This window comes from Vicugna pacos, chromosome 8 (genome assembly GCF_048564905.1).
Source record: "Vicugna pacos chromosome 8, VicPac4, whole genome shotgun sequence".
NCBI classification, from domain to species: Eukaryota; Metazoa; Chordata; class Mammalia; order Artiodactyla; family Camelidae; genus Vicugna; species Vicugna pacos.
In genome coordinates, this window is record NC_132994.1 from 28,834,564 (window position 1) to 28,855,351 (window position 20,788).

Consider the following 20,788-nt stretch of genomic DNA (forward strand, 5'->3'; position numbering starts at 1 on the left):
ACACTGGCTTTTTTCGCATTTCCTCACAGTTTCAAAACTTGCTATTACTTTGGCAACAGAGTTTTCCTGATCTGCAATACCCACCCCTATCCCCTTTGCCTGGCTAACTTACTCATCCTGGGAGTTGTAGCTTAAATTTACTTCCTTAGATAGGGGTCCCTTAAGCCTAATCAAATTTAAGTTTCTCATTATGTCCTGTACTTTTCTTCCTGGCACTTCCTGTAATTGTGTATTTATGCTTTTTTTTTTTTTAAGCTGTGTCCCTAGCCAGAATACACATCCTGTGAGGTGGTGGGGGCAGGGAGAGGAGTGTCTCCTTTCTCAGTATTTACATATTCAAGGCCTAGCAAAGTGTCTGGCACAAAGTACATCCTCATGATATATTTATTGACTGTGAATGAATGAAGGATATCTATGAGACTCTTAAGAGATACTTCACATAGAATGCTTACTCAAGTGTCTGGTGCAACGTTATTTTCCAATAACATGGATTTTTTTCTCCCCCAGTTTCTCCAGCTCTTCTCCATACTAACAAAATGGGAAGAGATAGCTAGCAGTTAAACAATCACTGGGCCGGGGCTGTGGGTCAGGGTTGACATCTGGGCTTAGGAGGGTGGCGCATCTGGTCTTCTACCTGGTGCAGTTTAACACTTTCTGACACTAATATTACATCGAAGAATGAAAATAATTGTATCATTCTGTTTATAAATTTTCCTTTTTTTCTTCCTCTAAGCTTACGTGTGGAGATAAACAAAGACCATTCAGATGAGAACAAACAAAAGTTATTATTCAGAGCTTGCTACAACCAGGGAGCAACTTGCATTTGGCAGAGATTCAAGGGCAGGCAAGGGAGTAGAAAAGCTTTATTTGGTAATAAGGGAAGGCCTCAGATGTGCTCTGATTGGAGATTGTTGGTATAAGGAACTAGAGGTGAGCTAACAAGAAGCAAGGTATCTTGGGTGATTGTTTTGGAAGACCTATTTGAGTCTTTCTGTTGCTCCTGAGCTGAAAGAGTGGCTAGGAAAAAAAAAAAAAAAAAAAGGGAAGCTGGCAGTTATTGAACAAATCTTGACCTTGACTTTTCTGGGCAGATTGTGCAGAGGTTACGGTTTGGCTTCCCAGGATGCTTCCTCCAGAAGTTCTGGGTCAAAGTCTGTTGTCATGCATGGTTTGACTGTTATCTATTTGTGCATTCAGACTGTCAGTGGAATCATTGAAGTCATTTGGAAGGAGAGGAAGAATTCACAAAAATGAAAAATGGCCAAGAAAAGTGGACATAACTGATATGGGGAAATGCAAAAATTCCTTTATAATTGACACTAACATTAATTTTTTAGTTTTTTAAAATATGTAACTAGGATATGATTTACTATTGGAAATGTCTTAACTTTACTTACCTAGTCCTCTGAAGCTTAGCTATGTTTTAGGAGAGGCCAGCTTCAGATGGAACAACAACAAAAAAAAGATAGTAAGACATACTCAGAAGATTCTTACAAAAGGATTCTGTTTAGAGCAAAAACGGTTAGAAGGATTTTAAACAAAATAGGTTTGAACTGAGTTGATGACACTACATGATAATGGTGCATTTCCATTGCAAGCTGAGCTATCTAGAGGCCATTTAAGAAAACAACAAAGCACTTAGACTTTAAGAAGAATTACTTCTAAGAAACTATAGTGCAATAATAAAATCACTTAATCCTACCACATTTTTGATTGAATTTCCTTATTGAATATCCATTGCAATAACTATGTACATCATGTGCTTTCTCAGAAAAAAAAATCAGTCTCTTACTATTCTACTTCATTGGTTGTTCAAATGGATTTTTATTGTACTAGAGAATGTTTTCTTCTAAATAGAGATGTTAAACTAAAATCATACTTGTGTACCTCTCCTGTCCTTTCTGTAGCATCCGAGCTTGCTATCTGTTCTGGTTATTTTGCTGATAGTCCCTTAAATGTGATATTTATATTAAAACAGAACTTGGAGAATAGAATGTTCTGTCTTCTCAATGGAAAGGTCTAATAAATCCTTATTGAAATTGGCTTTTATATTAATAATATAAAAATTCAGGAAAAAAACCCATAAAGATGAAACTAATATGTTTTCTGCCATGAAATGGTGCTGAGGACCCTGGAATTGTTTAGGCCTATAAACAATCATGCTGTGTGTTTGCTTCAGCATGTTTTTATAATAAAATCAGCTTCTAATTTGGGCATCCTTAGGGAAAATCTTGAAAAAAGAAAAGTGGCTATAAAAAGCCATCTTATGGGATATATGTTTGTCAATTTCTACAAAATTAAGAATTTATACAAATAATATAAAACAAGATAATCCATATTGGCAAACCTTTAAAAAGTTTAAATTTGTTATACTTTACTTTCAAGTGAAGCTTCATTTCAACTTTCAAAATCCGCACTTTCTGATGATTCACTGTTTGCATTTACATCTATCAGTATAGAAACTGCTATCAGCAGTCATAGGCTTCTTGCTGAAAACGCAAATATTTTGATGATACAGGGAGAGAGTGAGAATTAGTACTAAAACCACGCCTGCCTGAGTTTTCAGGCGTATATGTTCCAGGATCAGAACATGTTTCAAAGTGCTTTTTGAAGAAAATTTTTTTTTGTAGAATATATATATTTTAAAGAAGAGCAGTAATTTCTTTAGAAACTTTTACTATCGACCTTTCTCTTGCCTGTAGAATCCTATAATCATTACCGTCCTGTGAAAAAGGTGTCTAAATGGAATTCGCAGTCTTCAAAATTTATCTAAATCTAAAAATTCACACTAGATAGGTGAGAACTATTTTTTGAAAGATTTGTACATGCCTGATACATAGCAGTTTTTATCTTTCTCTCTTTGATGGCATTTGATACATACATCCTGGTCCCCATGACAACAATGACCCCTTTTCTAGGAATTGAGATTTCTTTTGCCTCCCTGTAGGAAAGCAACACTAATGGTGATGTTGACCAGTAATCTTTAAGCCGGTGGGAAATGTGTTGTTTGCTTCTTAAAAAGCAAAAATGCATCCTAGGCAGAACTCAACCTTAGTGTCTTTCTTTGGCGATGTTAACCATTTGATTTGTCCAACTCTTAAAAAGAATCATTGCATGCCCTACCACACAATTGTACTGCTATTTCCTTGTTTTGTTTTGTTTGTTTATGCATGATGTTTATGTTTAAAAATCAGTGGAATTACCTTAATTAAGGGCACACAATTGCTTATTTTGTCTCATCAGAGAATACCAAATATTGATTTTTCTCTTTCAACTACTGAATTTGAATTAAACATATATACTAAACGTAATTGTAATGCATTGGTTTGAATTCAAAGTGATCTCTGAACTACATTTTTGTCCTTGCAAAAATAACCCTTAATTGAATATTATCACATTGTTATATTTGAGAACAGTTAATTCATCAATTCAAATTTTATTAAAAAAAATCAAAACTACCACCTGTCTCTCAACTCTTTAAACATATTTAGGGTTGACTTTGCCCTAAACAAAAAGAAAAATCTTAATGGTGAAAAAAATCTATGTTTAGATGGGTCATCCATTTCTGTGAGATCATTATATAGTTATTGATGTATTGTTCTATTAATGCTGTAGTTCTCCAATGGTGAAATTTCAGACACTATGTAAACTGGTTGATAGATAGTTTTGGAAAAGTGATTAACTGAGGGTCTTTTTTCACTGTCCTCATAGGCCAAATCACTTATATATGAACAAAACCCAGTTCCCAGATAATTATTCTTTACTCTTAATTCTCCCTGTCAGGCAGGACATAGTCATTGCTATGAGATGTTTCATGTTTATCACTGAGAGATCAGGTGCCATTTCTCTTTGACATGCTCTCCTGTTTATACTTAGTCCAATGAAGGTACAATACTGTTAATTATTACTAGACAATATTATTATTAGACACTAATGTAAATAACTATCTCTACTTTCCATTTACAAATTTAACATTGGAAGGGGTGAAGTAAATGAAGGAAAAAAAGTCTGATTTACCTGCAACACTTAGTAAGAAAACTACTCTGTTAAATAAACTCTGTCCCCACTATTCATGGTCCATATGGGCTTGAGAAACCTGAGCTTGCAAACTGTCCACAAGGAATGGGTGCACTAGTTAACAGAGAAGTATACAGTCCACCAATGTATAAGCAGTCAATTGGAGAGAATATATATCTCCCAAGTGTAAATTAGCATTAATATCAATACCTTTCTTCTGCTTTCTACTTCTCAATACCCTCAAACAGTGCTATCAGTGATGCCCTTTCTTCTCAAAGAAATGGTAAATACACTGCAAGGTAAATTATATGGGTCATATGGTTATAGGTAACTAATTATTGGGAAGAATTTTTTTTTATTGAAGTATAGTTGATGTACAATATTATATAAGTTACAGGCATACAATATAGTGATTCACAATTTTGAAGATTATATTCCATTTATAGTTATTATAAGATATTGACTATAGTTCCTGTATTGTACAATATATCTTTGTAGGTTATTTTATACATAATAATTTGTACCTCTTAATTCCCTACCTCTATATTGTCCCTTCCTCCTTCCCTCTCTCCACTAGTAATCACTGGTTTGATCTCTATATCTATCAGTATGTTTCTTTTTTTATTATATTCACTGGTTTGTTGTTATTTTTTAGATTCCACTTATAAGTGATATTATACAGTATTTGTCTTTCTCTGTCTGACTTATTTCACTTAGCTAATACCCTCCAAGTCCATCCATGTTGCTGCAAATGGCAAAATTTCATTCTTTTTTATGGCTGAGTAGTTTTGCATTGTGTATATATACTACATCTTTTTATCCATTCATCTGTTGATGGACACTTAGGCACTTACGTTGTCTCCATATCTTGGCAATTGTAAATAATGCTTCTATGAACATTAGGGTGCATGTATTTCTTTGAATTAGTTTTTTTGGATGTATACCCAGGAGTGGAATTACTGGGTCATATGGTAGTTCTATATGACATGCTCTCCTGTTAATACTTAGCCCAATGGAAGTACAATACTACTTCCATACTGTTTTCTACAGTAGCTGCACCAATTTACATTCCCATCAACGGTGTACAAGTGTTCCCTTTTCTCCACATTACTGCCAACATTTGTTATTTGTGTTCTTTTTGATAATAGCCATTCTGACAGATGTGAGATGATATCTCATTGTAGTTTTGATTTGCATTTCCCTCATGATTAGTGATGTTGAGCATCTTCTCATGTTCCTATTGCCCATCTGCATTTCCTCTTTGGAAAAATGTCTATTCATTTCTTTTGCCCATTTTTTAGTCAGGTTGTTTTTTTGATGTTGAGTTGTATGAGCTATTATATATATTGAATATGAACCCCTTAGCTATCATATTATTTGCAAATATATCATATATTTGCAAATATTCTCCCATTCAGTAGATTGTCTTTTTGTTTTGTTTCCTTTGCTTTGCAAAAGCTTTTAAGTTTAATTAGATCCCATTTGTTTATTTTTGCTTTTATTTCCTTTGTTTTAGGAGATAGAGCCAAAAAAATATTCCTTCAATTTATGTCAGAGTGTTCTGCCGATGTCTTTCTCTTGGAGTTTTACGGTTTCTGGTCTTACATTTAGGTCTATAATCCATTTTGTGTTTATTTGTGTGTATGGTGTTAGAGAATGTTCTCATTTCATTCTTTTACGTGTCAAAAAGAATTTTTTTAAGGCAACTTTATTTAATGATAAAGATTCTACATGGTACTAAGACTTTTTTATAATGTACAGTGTGGTTTCCCATGATCACCACCCAGGCCTTCTTTGGAAAAGAACCACTTTGACTCTTTGCTCAAGACAGATGTATTTGTCTATAATTAAGTCAAAACAACATATAATCAGAAAATTCTTTTCCTTTTTACATTGTTTTATAATGAACAGCTGTATTGCTTTTTTTTTCACTCCCCAACATCTATAGTTATATTGTTAGTAAAGTCAAAAAGACTTTGGAAATAAAATTTTGATAGGTTCTATTGTGCCAACTGTTTTTTAGTGGAAAAATTATTTCTTAACTTTAAATGAGCTTGACTTCATATGTAACTAATATTTTATACCTAGATGGGGATGTGTATTTTGTTCCTACCTGAGAAAGTTTTTGGCATACTTGTCAAACAAATTATTATTGAAAGTTGCACAGAGAATAAAAAAGCATGTCCCACTAATTCTACTAACAAGAAGCAATGCTAACATGTATGTTTAGATGAAATTATGAAGTGCTAATTACAGATGAGGTAGATAATTATATAGCTTGGGGGAGGAAAGAGAAACATTCAGACATAGAGGAGTAATACGAGGTACAAAACAAAAGATGTTTACACTGAGAATACTGTCAAAAACAAAGAAAAATAAATAAAGCATGAGGAACAAAACATGGAAAACAGAATCTGTAAATATAAAAGAATGGACATGTAGTATGCATTCAGCATTTGCCAAATGAGTGAATGAATGAATGAATAAGTTTGGAAAGTTAACAACTTAAAAAAAAACATGAAAATCTATTATGTAATAATTTACTCACTTATTCTATTCAGTCATTTATTCAATAAATATTCATTAGATATTTATTATATAAATTTCATAGTGGTGATATCCTTCCTTTAAGGCACTTAGAGTTGAACACAAGAGTTCAAGGTAAATAAAATGAAATATAATTTTAATTCAAAACAAAACATAATGGAATTTCTGAGACAAAGAATATAACATTTATTCCTGCATTCAACTGATATATTTCTCAGTCCTCACATAGAAAGCCCCTGGTATGTTCCATAGTCAAAGGCTTTGGGATACAAGGATGAGTAAGACAGTCTCTACCCTCAGGGGATTTCAGTTTAAACTAGAGAGAGATAAAAAAATAATTACAATTCAAATGTAATATATTTATGTATGGGGTGTATGTATGTGGATACACACATAGTTTGTTCTGTCCATTGCTACGCAGAAGAGGAGACTGCTTTTCCAAATTTTTCCATCAGTGATCAAGATATATATGTTAGGTAGTGAACGGAAAAAGTATTCTATTTAAAGAATATAACATTTGTAGAAAATGTGACCACATGAATAGTTCAGGAAAATTATAAATACAATAAAATCTACCTTCAGAAAATGGAGAAATGCCTTATATTTCTAGCAAATATAACAAAAAAAGAATTATAGAATCTGTCTCTGTCTTTCTGTCTCTGTCTCTCCTGATTGAGATTTAAAACTTCCAAATAGAGAATACTGGAAGCTTTCAATAAAAATACACTTACCAACAAAGAAACAAGTATTAGGCTGCCCTCAGTCTTTTTTAGTAACATTAAATATTAGAAAACATGAATAAGACTTACAAAGCTCTTGAAGGAGAAAGGCTTTGACACAATATGTCTTTATTTAGTCTAGTTTTCTTTATACAGGAACGTGACAAAAATATTTTCAGATCTTCAGACAAACAGAAGCATGTCACGTAGTTATCCTGTCTAAACAAATTGTCTTGTAGAAGAACAATGATAAATGAAAAGCAAACACTCAGCAAGAAAGAGACTGTGGCTAGAAATCCTACTAAACATCAAAAGCGGAGAAGGATTTGAATAATTGTTTTAAAGATTAAATGAAAAAGTACATTTGTTTTCCTTGGAAGAGAGATGATTTGTAATATTACAAAGCAAATGGAAAGGAGAGATAGTGTCCACAACCCCAAATTAAATTAACTAAAACTGTGACTCAGTGTATGTAGTAGCAGAATGGACCAAAGCAGTGAATTTTCATAGAATAGATGACATTTTAATCTTTATGATCCAATATTGATTTTATAATGTGGTTGTAAAAGTTTAAACAAAAGTTGACAATACCATTTAGTAGACTTAAAACTTCATCTCACAAATTGCTACAGGAAAAACTGTCTACCAAAAAACCCAGAAGTAAAGAAGAAATAGTGAAGACCAGATAATATGATAGGAGCAAGGCTAAAAATAAGATTCAGGGAGAAAAAAGATCATTAAACAAATTTATGATGAGCTGCTAATAAAGAAAACTATAAAAAGAGAAATATGTTGAAAGTGTAAGTATAATTATTTATTAGCAAATGCAAATACACAAATAATGGCAGCAAGGTAAGCATGATTAATGGTAGATACTGGTTAGGTGAAAAAAATTCATTGGAATAAAAAGTTATTCTTATGTGATAAAATATACTATCTAGAAATAAAGGCAGTAGTCTTAAACTGTTATATCATCCAATTATTTAAGTCAAACTATTGAAAGTAAAAGATGAATTGTTAGAAAGACCATTGTATTATACCCTGAACTGTCAGAGGGACGGTAACAGACACAATAGCTTTGGAAAGCTATGTTGCAATATGTACTGCTAATCCTAACAACTCATAATTTGGGCTCAGTAATTCCAATTCTAGAAGTCTGTTTTTAAAATAATAAAATATATAGGCAAATATTTGTAATAACTGTGTTTACTGTATAAAGCCTTCTTTATAACAATAAGAGTTAAATTGTGATATGTTTACATGATGTTCATTTCATATAATAATTAAAATTAAGAACATGATTAATTTTTAATGCCAGAAGAAAATGCTCACAATAGTGTAGAAACAGCATATATTTAATAATTTATATAATAAATTGTAGTACCCTTATATAAACACATTACATCGACTTCTTTTTCATTTATTCCTCACAATAGCTCTGAGGTGGATAATGTTATTTCCTCATTTATACATGAGTAAGTTGAGGCACAGAGAAGTAATGTGCCCCGATCTCCTGATGGTAAGTGGTGGAGATGTAATGTGATATAGGTAGTCTGAAACCCTCTTTGGAGTCTGGACCATTAACTACAAGGCTGTGATGGAAATTATGCAAGGAGCACACGTGTAAAGATAAAAGACTTGAAGGAAGTACGCTAAAGCATTAGCTATGATTGACATGGTATGTGCATATGTCCAAAGTTTAAATAGATGTTCTCTTTTATGTTTTTTGTTTTATAATTTCACAACAATGAATATGTATTCTTTTTATGAAGAAGATCAAGTTTATTTTAAGAACCATTCAAAACATAAAAGATAAAAATGAATAATTGCATGATTTTCTATAGTTCTTTGTGGTTTTTGAAGTACTTTCATATTACTTATCTCATTTGATATTTATAATTAAAGTGACCTTGTGATTGATTATCTAAACCATTTTTATTTCTAAAAAGGTTGCTATTAATATTTATACCATGAAAATAATGAAAACTTGAAATATCCAAGAAAACCAGGATATAGACTTACTCTACTTAAAACATCTCTTTGAGGTCAAGAGTGCTTAGGTATCTTTATTACATTTCTTAGCTGAAAAAGTAGTTTAATGGCTTGATTAAATCACACAATGAAAAAAGCACAGTTCTGAAAATATATTACAGGAAAAAAAAGATTGTCTTGACTTAGTCTATGGCTCTTGTGATTAAAACAAAACAAAACAGAAAACCCCACTGGTGACAGTTTTCTCAATCAATATATGTTTTTGAATTATACAGTCCTAAGAAATTTAAAATCTAGGAATTGTACAAAATGTTATTTAATTTAAAGTTTTATGCAATTAAAATTTCTGAAACTTTATAGTATTCTGCTCAGGAACCTGAGGTTTATAAAAGGGGATACCTAGTATGTGTGATTATAGGTTATCATTCATGAGCCAGAACACCTTCATCCAAATAGTACTAGGAAAGCAGCTGACAGAGAATGAAGCTAGATAAATATGTTTAGATGAGTGAATCTTTAGCAAAATTGTCTTCTATACAAGTATTCATGGTGGATAATGGTAAGTGAAAGGAGCAATATTTTTCATTAGTGATTGGGTTAGAAAGTTGAAAAACTTACTGGTCAAGCTTGAGGGTGTCATTAGGCAGATGACAGTGAGCAAATGATATTTGCCAATGCTTTGGCTGGTGGAATTATATGTCTGAAAAACGATTTAGCCAATAGTGAAAAAAAAGGAAATAAAAAATGAGGGCCAAATGTATAATAGATATTAATTATAGATTGGGGCAAAAAGGCGAAAGTCACTGCAAACTACAATCTGCAGATGTCTTGTTTAGCCAACAGAGTTTTTTTGTTTTTTTGTTTTCGTTTTAATGATTTTGAATTGGAAACACTTTAAGCAGGTCAGCAGGCATTCTGGATTTGACATCCCTTCTGTCCTCTGCCCAGGTCCCCAGCAGGGCCTCTGCCACCTCTGGTGGTGCCTTGCTGGAAACCTGCAGCTCTGGGAACATGCAGCCTAAAGCACATGGCTCTGGGAACATGCAGCCCAAAGCACATGGCTCTATGAGCAGAGCAGGGACAGGATTGTGGTCCATGCTTGCTCTTGCACTTTGAGATTTTATGAGATTTAAAAACTGCACACCATAGCCTGGAAATTCTTACTGCTGGTTCATACCTTTTCACGTCACACATTGATGTAACCTGTCTGGCTCCTGAAGGCCTTTCATTATGGATCCTAAATTATAATTAGTCTCTATCTCTGTGACATCATGGCATCATAATCTAAAGTCATTTAATACACCAGTAGGTAATTCACTTTACAAAGAATGCTGGATCAAGATTTTTTTCCTTATTTTTCCCTTATTTGATTTTTTTCTTTATGTACACAAACAAAAGGAATATATAGTTTTTAACAGTAAGAGGAAAATAAAATATGAGAAAATATGGCATGAGGGTTTTTTTAGATATTATTCAAAATATTTATATTGAATCCCTAGTATTGTTAAATGTGTTCTTGAAAAAGTATACTGGGGTTTGCATTTATATTCAGCTATCAAAATGGCATATCTATTCTTATGAAGAACAGAAATTATTAACATTTCCACTTTTCTGTTTCTCCAATTAAAAGGAAATAGCTATCTTAAAAAAAATACTATGAAAGCTATGCAAATGAAAAAAGAGATCAAGAAGAGTACATGTGGTGAAATATAAAGAAAACAAAAGAATCATCACATTTAATTTGGATTTATGCTGATGAAACCCCTGTTAGCATATTTAGGTGGATCAGGGTAAATATTATCTGCTAAATCAATGTCACTTTAAAAATAATTTAATTTATAGGCAGTTCTTAACTTATGATTTTCCAGCTTTACAGTGGTGATGGTGCAAAAGCAATATACATTCAGTAGAAACCCTACTTTGAATTTTTTTTTTACTTCTTTTAAAATTTTATTTGATTCATTTTTAAAATATTTTTATTGAAGTATAGTCAGTTTACAATGTTGTGTCAATTTCTGGTGTACAGCACAATACTTCAGTCATATAGGAACATACATATATTCATTTTCATATTCTTTTTTTACCATAAGTTACTACAAGATATTGAATATAGTTCCCTATACTATACAGTATGAATTTTGAATTTTGAATTTTGATCTTTTCTTGGGTTAATGAGATGTGGTATGATAATTTCTTGTGATGCTGACAGCTAGAGAGCTGCAGCTCCCAGTCAGCCACTCCATCACCAGAGTGAACAACTGATACACTTACTACCATTCTGTACCCACACACCAGTCTGTTTACTTTTAGCACAGTATTCAATGAGAGTTACATGAGATACTCAAGCCTTTATTATAAAATGGGTTTTGTGTTAGATGATTTTTGCCCAACTGTAGGCTAATGTAAGTGTTCTGAGCACATTTAAGGTAGACCAGGCTGAGCTGTGATGTTTAGTAGGTTAAGTGTACTAAATGGATTTTCAATTTAATATTTTCAGCTTATGATGTGTTCATCCGAAAGTCGAGGAAGATCAGCAAGTACAAAATTTTATTTTAAAGATAAATCAATAATTGATAGCTTACCTTTCATCTGAAGAAAACAAGTTGGATAATTGGCTCGAGGGATGTGGATGACAAATTTCACATCGATGACTCCCAGGTTTAAGAGGGTGGGAAAAGTAATACTGACTAGGAAATGCTGATTCTGCATCCCTTTTTGCTTCTGCTTTTCTTTCGTGGTTACCATTGTTATATGACAGGCAGTGGTGCAGGTGCATGTATGTAAACCTCCCAAACTATGTATTTAGTGGCATCTTATGCTTATATGTGTGTCGAGAGTGTGTCTGTGTCATCCTACAGACTGTAGACTGACAACTGCTGCTCCAGGAGGGGAGAGGAGGGGCAGGAATACCCTGTTCATCCCGCCCATGTTCCTTATATGCCCCTCAATTGCACCCCACTCCCACAATCTGCCCTGGAATAGGCTTGGGTGCAACACCCAGAACCCACTCCTCAAATAAAAAGTTCAGAGTGGATATTAAAAAAAAAAAGCTCACTGTGTTTAGTAAGTATAAAATTTCTGAATGCAGAGAGTATATGGCCTAATGTATCAGAGGGTATTAGTTAAATAAAATATGTATTAAATAGAATACAAGTAGAAGTACTGGAATGGGTTATCCAGATGGGATTGTGCAATAATATCCTTTCTTTGGAGTATTTTTAAAACTCAAAGGTATATTTTCAAAAGCTCCAAAGGTAATTTTGGGGATTATTTTGCCCTACTACGGGTTTTGCAGATACCATTCAATGCCTCTTTTAAGCCTGCCTTTACCCATTAATTTATCCCGGATCCACAGATTTTGCCCTGTCTTTTAGCTTTGTCCATACAATATGGCATGTTATCTTTGTAATGAAAGGGTAAAATAGATCCATTACAGTAAAAAATATGTGCTGTTAATGAGTTTCTAGCCAGCTGTTAAGGTATCATCAAATGTGGTTTATCTTGGTGAATGAAAGTTTGAATGGAAAATTAAGCTCCCACACTGACTGCAGAAGTGCAATGGATCATTTTGTTCTTTAATGTCACACTTCACTGGACACACTCCACAAAGCAGTGAATCATGCTTAAAACAAGCAGCCTTTACTGAAACAACAGCAGATAGTGCAGCAGAGGTGAATAATAAGTGTTAGCAGTCTTAACTTTCTCTGCAGTGCTCTCTCCCAGGTGCCTGATGGACAATTTACAAAGTACACATGCTATTTTACAGATTGGAACTTGGGATCCAGCCAGTGGTCTGAATATGACAGAAAGTCAAAAGGGAAAGCCAGCCAACATCACAGATTCCTTATCCAATCGTTCTTTGATCGTTACCACCATTTTGGTAAGTATTTGTTTTTCCATTCTTTTTAGATAAATGCAGGTAAGCATGGAAGTAGATAGAAAAAGACATTGTAATTGGAACAGTAATAAACGGAATGTAATGTATTTTACAGTTAGTTAGCAATTACTGTATAACTGATGAGTCAATGTTAATTTAGTCACAGTTTTATTTTGTTAGCCTTTAATGATGTAAATTATATTAATGTTTGGGCTGCTTATGTTGATTAATAATACAGCTTCATATATTACTGGAAATCTTTCTGTTTCTATAAAATTAGTTACTATTGAAGAATTGTCAGTGTTAAGATTTGAAAAATGCACAAATTTGCCGCTGTATATATATAGGGATGTGAGGAGCTGTGTGTGAACTCTTCTTCTGCTTTCATCTCCTGCAAATGTATTTCCAAGGGCATATCACTTATTTTTCAGAATTTTTTTTCTATTATAATTATATTTTAACCTTGCTTTCAATTTAATTGTTTTCATCATGGAGAATCACTTTTACTTTACTAATCTCTCTAATGAAATCAAATGACAAGTGCTTTCTTAAGCTAGAAATATTTTCACCACCAACAGTTAAATTAATACTGATAAGCTAGATATTTTTACCCCTCTTGCAATTATATATTTCAATTAGATCACACAGTAGTGTTCACTTATGCCTACCGTGCCATTTGCAAATGGGAATTTTAATTTTAGGATAAGCAATGAGCTTTTATATGATTTTAGTCGGTACTTTTTACCTGCAGAATAAGTTTGTCAATGCTAGTTCCTGTGTCTCCCCGGGTCATCAGTAGGAATGTGAGATTAATGGCCAGAACAAACCACCACACACTTTTAGCCTTTACATAATTTCTAAATTTGATTTATGTTGGCAAATCAAGTTGGGAGGAATTCATAATCTTGTCCTTTTAGTAACAACAAAGGGCATCCAATCTCTAGGTATGTCAAAACAAAATAGCTTGGGCGAAAGACTCTTGATAATGAAACAAAGCTGGTAATCATGAAATGACACTGATGGAAGTTTATGAGGTTTTTTAATCACTTCCTTGCTAAGAACATCAGTGAATACTTGCTCCATCATGTCCAAACTTCCCAGCTCCCTTTTAACTTAATCTATGTCTCCCTCTCTTTCCAAAGATAACTCTTATACCCAGTGATCCACCAGCCCTGGTGCTCAGATGGAATGTTCTCACAGGAGACTAATACATCTTTTTTCTGCCAGTATGTCCTGCATCTCATCACTCGCTGCTGGGACGGTTGCAGTAACCATGTAACTCTCCCTCCTGCTGACAGCCTTCCCCTTCACAGTGTACTTCACTCTCTAATTCTGTCATTTTCCTGTTTCTCTGCTTGTAAGTCTTTAATGAATCCATATTGACCATTAAAAGGGCCCTCAAATTTTGGCCCTGATGTTCAAAGCCTTCTACAGCCTTGTCTTCTCCCACCTGTCTCTCTTCATTTCCCATTACTACCTTTCAGGAGTCCTGTGTTTAAGCTGAACTGGAGTGACCAGTTAGCCTGTTACTGTGATTGTGTTAGCTCTGTTCTCTTAGTTGCAATATGTTTCTCTCCGTTTCTAAGATAGTATAGAACTTGTCAGTAGTTTATATTATTTAGAATTAATATTATACTATTCTTTAGTTATTTCACGTGTGCAGTATTTCTCCAGACATCACTGACAGTTTTTTGGAGGAAGAGGCTCTGACTAAGTCTCCTGTTTTTACACCGTATGTGCCTCTACAGTGCGCACAGAGTAAAGAATGCTGGGCAAAGAATGTCTGTGGACTTCCACAACTGGCCCCATACTCCTTTCTGTATTCTCTTTGATCCAGCCAAACTCAAATACATCACTTATTTCATGGCTCCGAATCTTTGTTCAGTTCTTTACATGCCCCTGTGAAAGTTCTATTTATCCTTCCAGAGCCATCTCAAATGACACCCCTTCCGTGAAACTGTTTGATCTTTCCATTAAATTGTGTATGTTGTAGGGGGTGATATGTACATGTTACATATCACAGTACTCTATCATGGCACTTACCATGCATTGGTTTTTTTTTTAATTTTAGAAATTTTGTGTATATCTGTGTCTCTATTTGGCATTAATCTGTACAAACCCAATAATCAAATTTTACACTTTTTAGATCTCTCAGTGTCAGAGAAAAGTGCCTTGAGCATAGAAGGCTCTCAATATATATTTGTCAAATTAAATTAAATAATGACATTTAATTAAGTGGAAAATTAGAGGGAGTAAACAATTTTCAAATGACTATATTTAAATATTTTTCAAGTGTGCAAGTTATTGCAAATGTCTTGTTCAAACAAAGTAAGTGATTAAGACTACCCATACAATTTCTCAATTTTGCTTTCTTACTCAGGATTGTTTATTAGTATCAGGATATTTTTCTCAGTAATAAATAATTTTATATCTACTTATAAACAAGTGATATTTAATCTTAGCTTCATATCAGAACCAGGCATAAGGCTTTTTAAAAATTATTACTACCCCAGACACACTCCATACCTTTTGAAACAGTATTTGTAGGCTTTGTACATTGGACATCTTCATTTTTAAAGTTCTGCAGGTAATTCTGATTTATAATGATGATTGAAAACTATTCCTCAGATCATTACTTTCTATAACTAAGATGTAAGATTAACTCTGGAACATACTCTAAGCTTACATTTTATTAAATAGGTTATTTACATTTTAGACTATGTCACAGTATTGGTTTCTAAGAGATCCTGAGTTTTGGTAGAAAGAAAGTCATTTTATTTGTTTTTATATCACTTAGTTGAAAACTTATTTTGCTGCCTACTCTGATCATAGTGTATCAACAATCAGGAGAAAAATGAAGAGATCATTTACTTTATATAAGCCAGCTTGATGTAATTTACTGATACTTAATTTATATTTTATAAGGAGGTTATGATCATTTGATTTATGCTATGGTTATTTTGTCCATTTGTCTCTTGGAAAATCTTAAAGAAGATTCTGGCTATGTTGCGAATAATGATATCTCCACAAAAAGAAGTTCATTTATAATTCTTCTTTAACATTCTTATTGTGTATCTTAAAAAAAACAGTGAGGTATTCTAGAATTTGACATTATCACTGTGCTTATCATAATCAGCTCCATTTCTCTTGAATTTTAGTAATTTATTTTATTTTTATTCATTCTTTTTTTATTTAAAAAATATGTACTGAATGATGATGACATACCACACTTTATGCTAACCACTGTGTTTGATGGACAAAACAGACATGATCTCTGCCCTTATGGAGTTTAGAAAATGGTAAGGATTCATAAGGAGAATTATACACACACACACACCTCCCATACCATGTGATTAGGATATAAGAGAAAATAAATGGCATGATGACTTTTACAGAATGATCTATACCGGGATCAGGAGTGGAAGGATGAGTTGGGTCAGGCCTCCCTGGAAAAGAATAGACAGCTGAGACCCAAAGTGTGAGAAGAAGTTATCAAGGTAAAGAACAGGGGAAGGAGTATTCTCAGCAGAGAGAACAGCATATACCTAAAGCAGGAAAGATCTTGGAAAATTTGAAAAATTGAAAGAAGACTGTGGTGACTGAGGCTGGTGCTTTTATCTGCTTCTCAGCTTCATGAAATGTGATTATATGATTATGGCTCATTACAAAAAAACAATAGCACACATTTTTGGCATGCTGGTTATGTGCTGGACATTGTTTCAAGATTTAATTATTTAATTGTCGCAATAGCCATTTGAGGTAGATACTATTATCAGTACTATTTTACAGGTGAGAAAGCTGGTATTCAGATTGCCTAAGTAACTTCTTCACCGTCACAGAGCGAGAAAGTAGAGGAGTGGGGTTTCAGGCAATCTGTGTAGCCAATGTGAGCAACCAATACTGTAAAATGAAATCTCTAGAGGCCTGATGTGGAAAAGTCTAATAGCTATAGTGTATGATTGAGGACTGCTCACCTAAAGCAGTGCTTCTCATTCAGAAATCCCATGTGTACTAGAGCACCATGATGCCATTACAGGTGTGTCCTCAAAGATCGGGACACTCCCTCAGACGCCAAGGTACAGGCCACTCTTGCTTGGATGTCTTGGGCCTCTTTTTGTCTCCTCTCCTAATTGAACACTCAGTTTTCTTTCCACTTCCTTAAACCATAATCTCAGAATTTTCTGGGCAATCACAATAGTATTGGGGCTTATCTCACCTTTTCTCTTTAGAATTGAGACTAAGCATCTTGTTTACCAATGTCTTTTGTTTCTCTTCAACAACACAACCTATACCCAACACACTGCATGGATGTAGTATAGAGTTTTATCATGTAATGAATTCATTTTAGAAAGCTCTAAACACTTTTCAAAATATTTATTTATTTATTTATAGTTTTGAATTAAATGGTATCATATAATTTGGAAATTACATAACTTCACCTGCAGGTCTAGACCTAAACCTCATGTCTACTCATGTACTCTCTTTAATAGTCCTCGTATTACCTTTCTGGTCTTTGAATTTCAAATTCAATGGTTGTTTAAATTTCCTTGCTTCTTGTGTTTTTCATTATTAGCAGCATTAAAAATTTCAACCTTAGAATCATGTTTTCATCTATGATGATTTCATTTATTGCACAGCAATTGTTAAAGTATAAATTCCTGATCACCAAAAATAGCAATAAAAATACTAATTCTGAATGAGAGGTAGAAAGCTTTTAAAGAATAAAATGTGCTCTGTTTTCAGCTTATTACCCTCACCCTCTTGTTTTTACACTATCGATACACTAGCCAGAGGCAGTATCAGGTGGCTGAATGCTTATTTAAGTTCATATAGGAAATGCCTCTTTTCCCTCTGTGTTCTTGTCTTTCAGTAATTTTTTCAGGCTTGTCTAAATATGTTGTGTGCTTCCCACTGTGCTGCTCCTGTAAAATAATTGATTTTTGTCCATGAAAAGATTACTAGCACCAAATGCCATAGTACATGTTCTTTCCCTTGATGACTAGTCGCACTTTAGCTTGCAAATGACTATGAATTTGATTACTGTTTCAGAAAAATCACATATTCTTAAGGAGGGTCTTTCTACCCATTTGCTCAATGAATTTAACAAACGTGCTTGCATCTGCAACTTAGTCTTATTTTTTATTTTCTTAGCACTTCCTGGAAGGTTGTGTGTTTCAGTACTGCGTTGACTTGCTTAGGCCCGTTAAGCTTTATTGCTGCAGCCCACAGACACAGGAGGCTTATCTGGGAGCGAACTCCCAAGGACAATGGAAGGAATCACAGTACAAAAGAGAGAAGTAACCGAATCATCCCCTAAACGATTCTGCAGCTTCTTCCATAATATCAACAAAAGCAGATTTCTAGGACTTCGAGTCTGTCCCTGCAATAGGTTTTTCCTCTGATTCTTCGCTTTCTGTTGTCACAGAAGGACTGTCAAGCACGTAGTTCTTAGCGAGTCACTAGCATTCAAGCTTGGAAACCCAGACAGTGCAGCTTCACAAAGAAAAAATGGTTTTCATTCTTATCAATCTCTAGACCACTTCTAAGCAGTTTTTATCATGTATTCGGGAGATAGTAAGACCAAAATAATGTAAGGAAGATATCGTATGTACAGACATACATGTATAAGTATTACTTAAATGTTAATGTGAGCTGAGTGCCTCATTCAGACTCAGGCTTATACCCCATTCCTGCAACCAGCTTACTCAAAGGAAACCAGACCTTTTCTGGCTGCATTTTTTCTTTGACGGAGATGGTGCTTACACTGCATTTCTCCCTTTCATTGTTGCTCTAATAGCTTGATGTATTTTATTTCAAATAACTTCTTATATTCTCTTAGACCTCCATATCAGTCAGATCAACATGAAACTTTTGGTGGTGGTGTCATAGAGAAAGAAACTGTGTGTTTTAATGTAAAATTAGACATAATTTTTAAAACACTAGGGTCTCAATTTTTAGAGCTTTATAAGTGACCAGAACTTCATTTTTTATCACATAATCACACACACACACACACACACTTCCTTAATCTTTCTTTATGAAATCTTATTTTTAAATGCTATCATAATAAAGATCCTTAAATATTTTCATTTTGTTGTTATATTCTTTTTCATTGCCAACATTGTTGTCAATACCATAATTTTCTTGAATATTATTTTATTAGGAGCAATAGATTAAGTCTATTGCTTAGACAGAAGAATGACTGGGGAAATCTGAATTTTGGGTTCAACTTAACCACAGTAGACTACATGGAAATGAAATAATTTCGCTTTAGCTTTCTCATTTTTAAAGATGCACTCACAATGGTACCCTGTAAAATTACACAATCTATATTTCACTTACGCCCCGATCTGAGACTTAGATGTAAATTTGCAACTACTTATGGGACGTATGTCTACCTGTGTGTTGAGGATCAGACTCAACACGATTCAGATCTCCTTCAATTCAGTCGTTACCATATCTGTTCTTCCTGTATTTCCAAACTCTGTTTATGGTTCCAGTACTTTTCTACTCATTCAAGCCAGAGTACTTACCCCAACCTCTTTAAATTCCATAGTCACAATTCAGATACCAAAAAATAGGAAAGGATAGATTATTCTAAGGGAGTTTAACAAAGAAGTGCACCAAGGAACACTTTGAACAAATGAGAGATGGTTTGTTCATGGGCACTACTGAATGAGGGATTTATAGAGTCTGATTTGAGAAACACAGTACCCATGAGCAAGAGGAAGGAGATGACAATACTGAAAAATCAGGTACAAGAGTTCTTGGGAATGGATAACATGTGGCGCAAAAACAATTGAAAGAGATGGATGAGGACTTCAAGGTTAAAAGCCTGGGAGGCGGGATATTAGCATTGCCACAGAACATGATAAGGATGTTGGGAAGGAAGGTAATGAGCTCCATTTAGTCATATCTGAATGGAGATGTTGGCAATAACTTTGTGTATTCAAATCTTGATTACTCATGTAGGGGGATAATAAATTAGATTCAGAAATGAAATGCAGTTTGGAGATTAGCTAATAGGTGCAGTCTCCTTTCCCATCAAACCTTTTACTGGAAGAGAAGTGAAACAGCACATTTGATTGATTTGAGCTTCAGCTTTTTTTCCCCCCTCTTTCCTCTTACACTTATGTATTAAGCTAGTGAAATATTTAATGGCCAAAATAGAAATAACAGTAGAAAGACAGTAACAACCAAGCTCTCCAATCTAAACTGATAATTCAGTCAAGTGAAGTAATGAAATAGCATACCAGGTTTTGCAAAAATATGAATGATAATCACTAAGCCGCACCTTCCTCCAAACCCTTACTGCTCTGACATCAGCAAGTATTTTTCCTGCAATGTCAGTGAGCAGCACACCTACCAGACCTCTAGCCCTTTTTGCTTGAAAGCTAATTTCAACCTATTACACATCATTATTTCTGTAGGATTCACTGCAATTCCAGGTGATTAAAATACTGCATTTCAGGGAGAAGGATGTTCTTCTCCTCTTCCCAGATCCCGGTAGATTTTCTATAGATAGAGAGCAAAACAAAAACTCTTCTTAGGATGATAAGTATGGCCAATAAAAACTTAGTTTTTTTAATATATTATGTATATGCTCTGAAGTTATTCTTTTGAAAGGAGGTAAACA

The 20,788-nt window shown here is 33.9% G+C and overlaps 1 protein-coding gene across 4 annotated transcripts in view; it reads left to right on the forward strand.

Annotated features, from left to right (window-relative positions):
- The window catches only part of GRIK2 (glutamate ionotropic receptor kainate type subunit 2), a 933,693-nt gene that overhangs the window by 712,364 nt on the left and 200,541 nt on the right, over nucleotides 1-20,788 (forward strand). For all 4 annotated transcript variants that reach the window (XM_072965660.1, XM_072965661.1, XM_072965662.1 and 1 more), the window contains one exon: nucleotides 13,042-13,155. In XM_072965660.1, coding sequence (XP_072821761.1) covers nucleotides 13,042-13,155 — 114 coding nt within the window. The remainder of the gene's footprint in view (nucleotides 1-13,041; nucleotides 13,156-20,788) is intronic.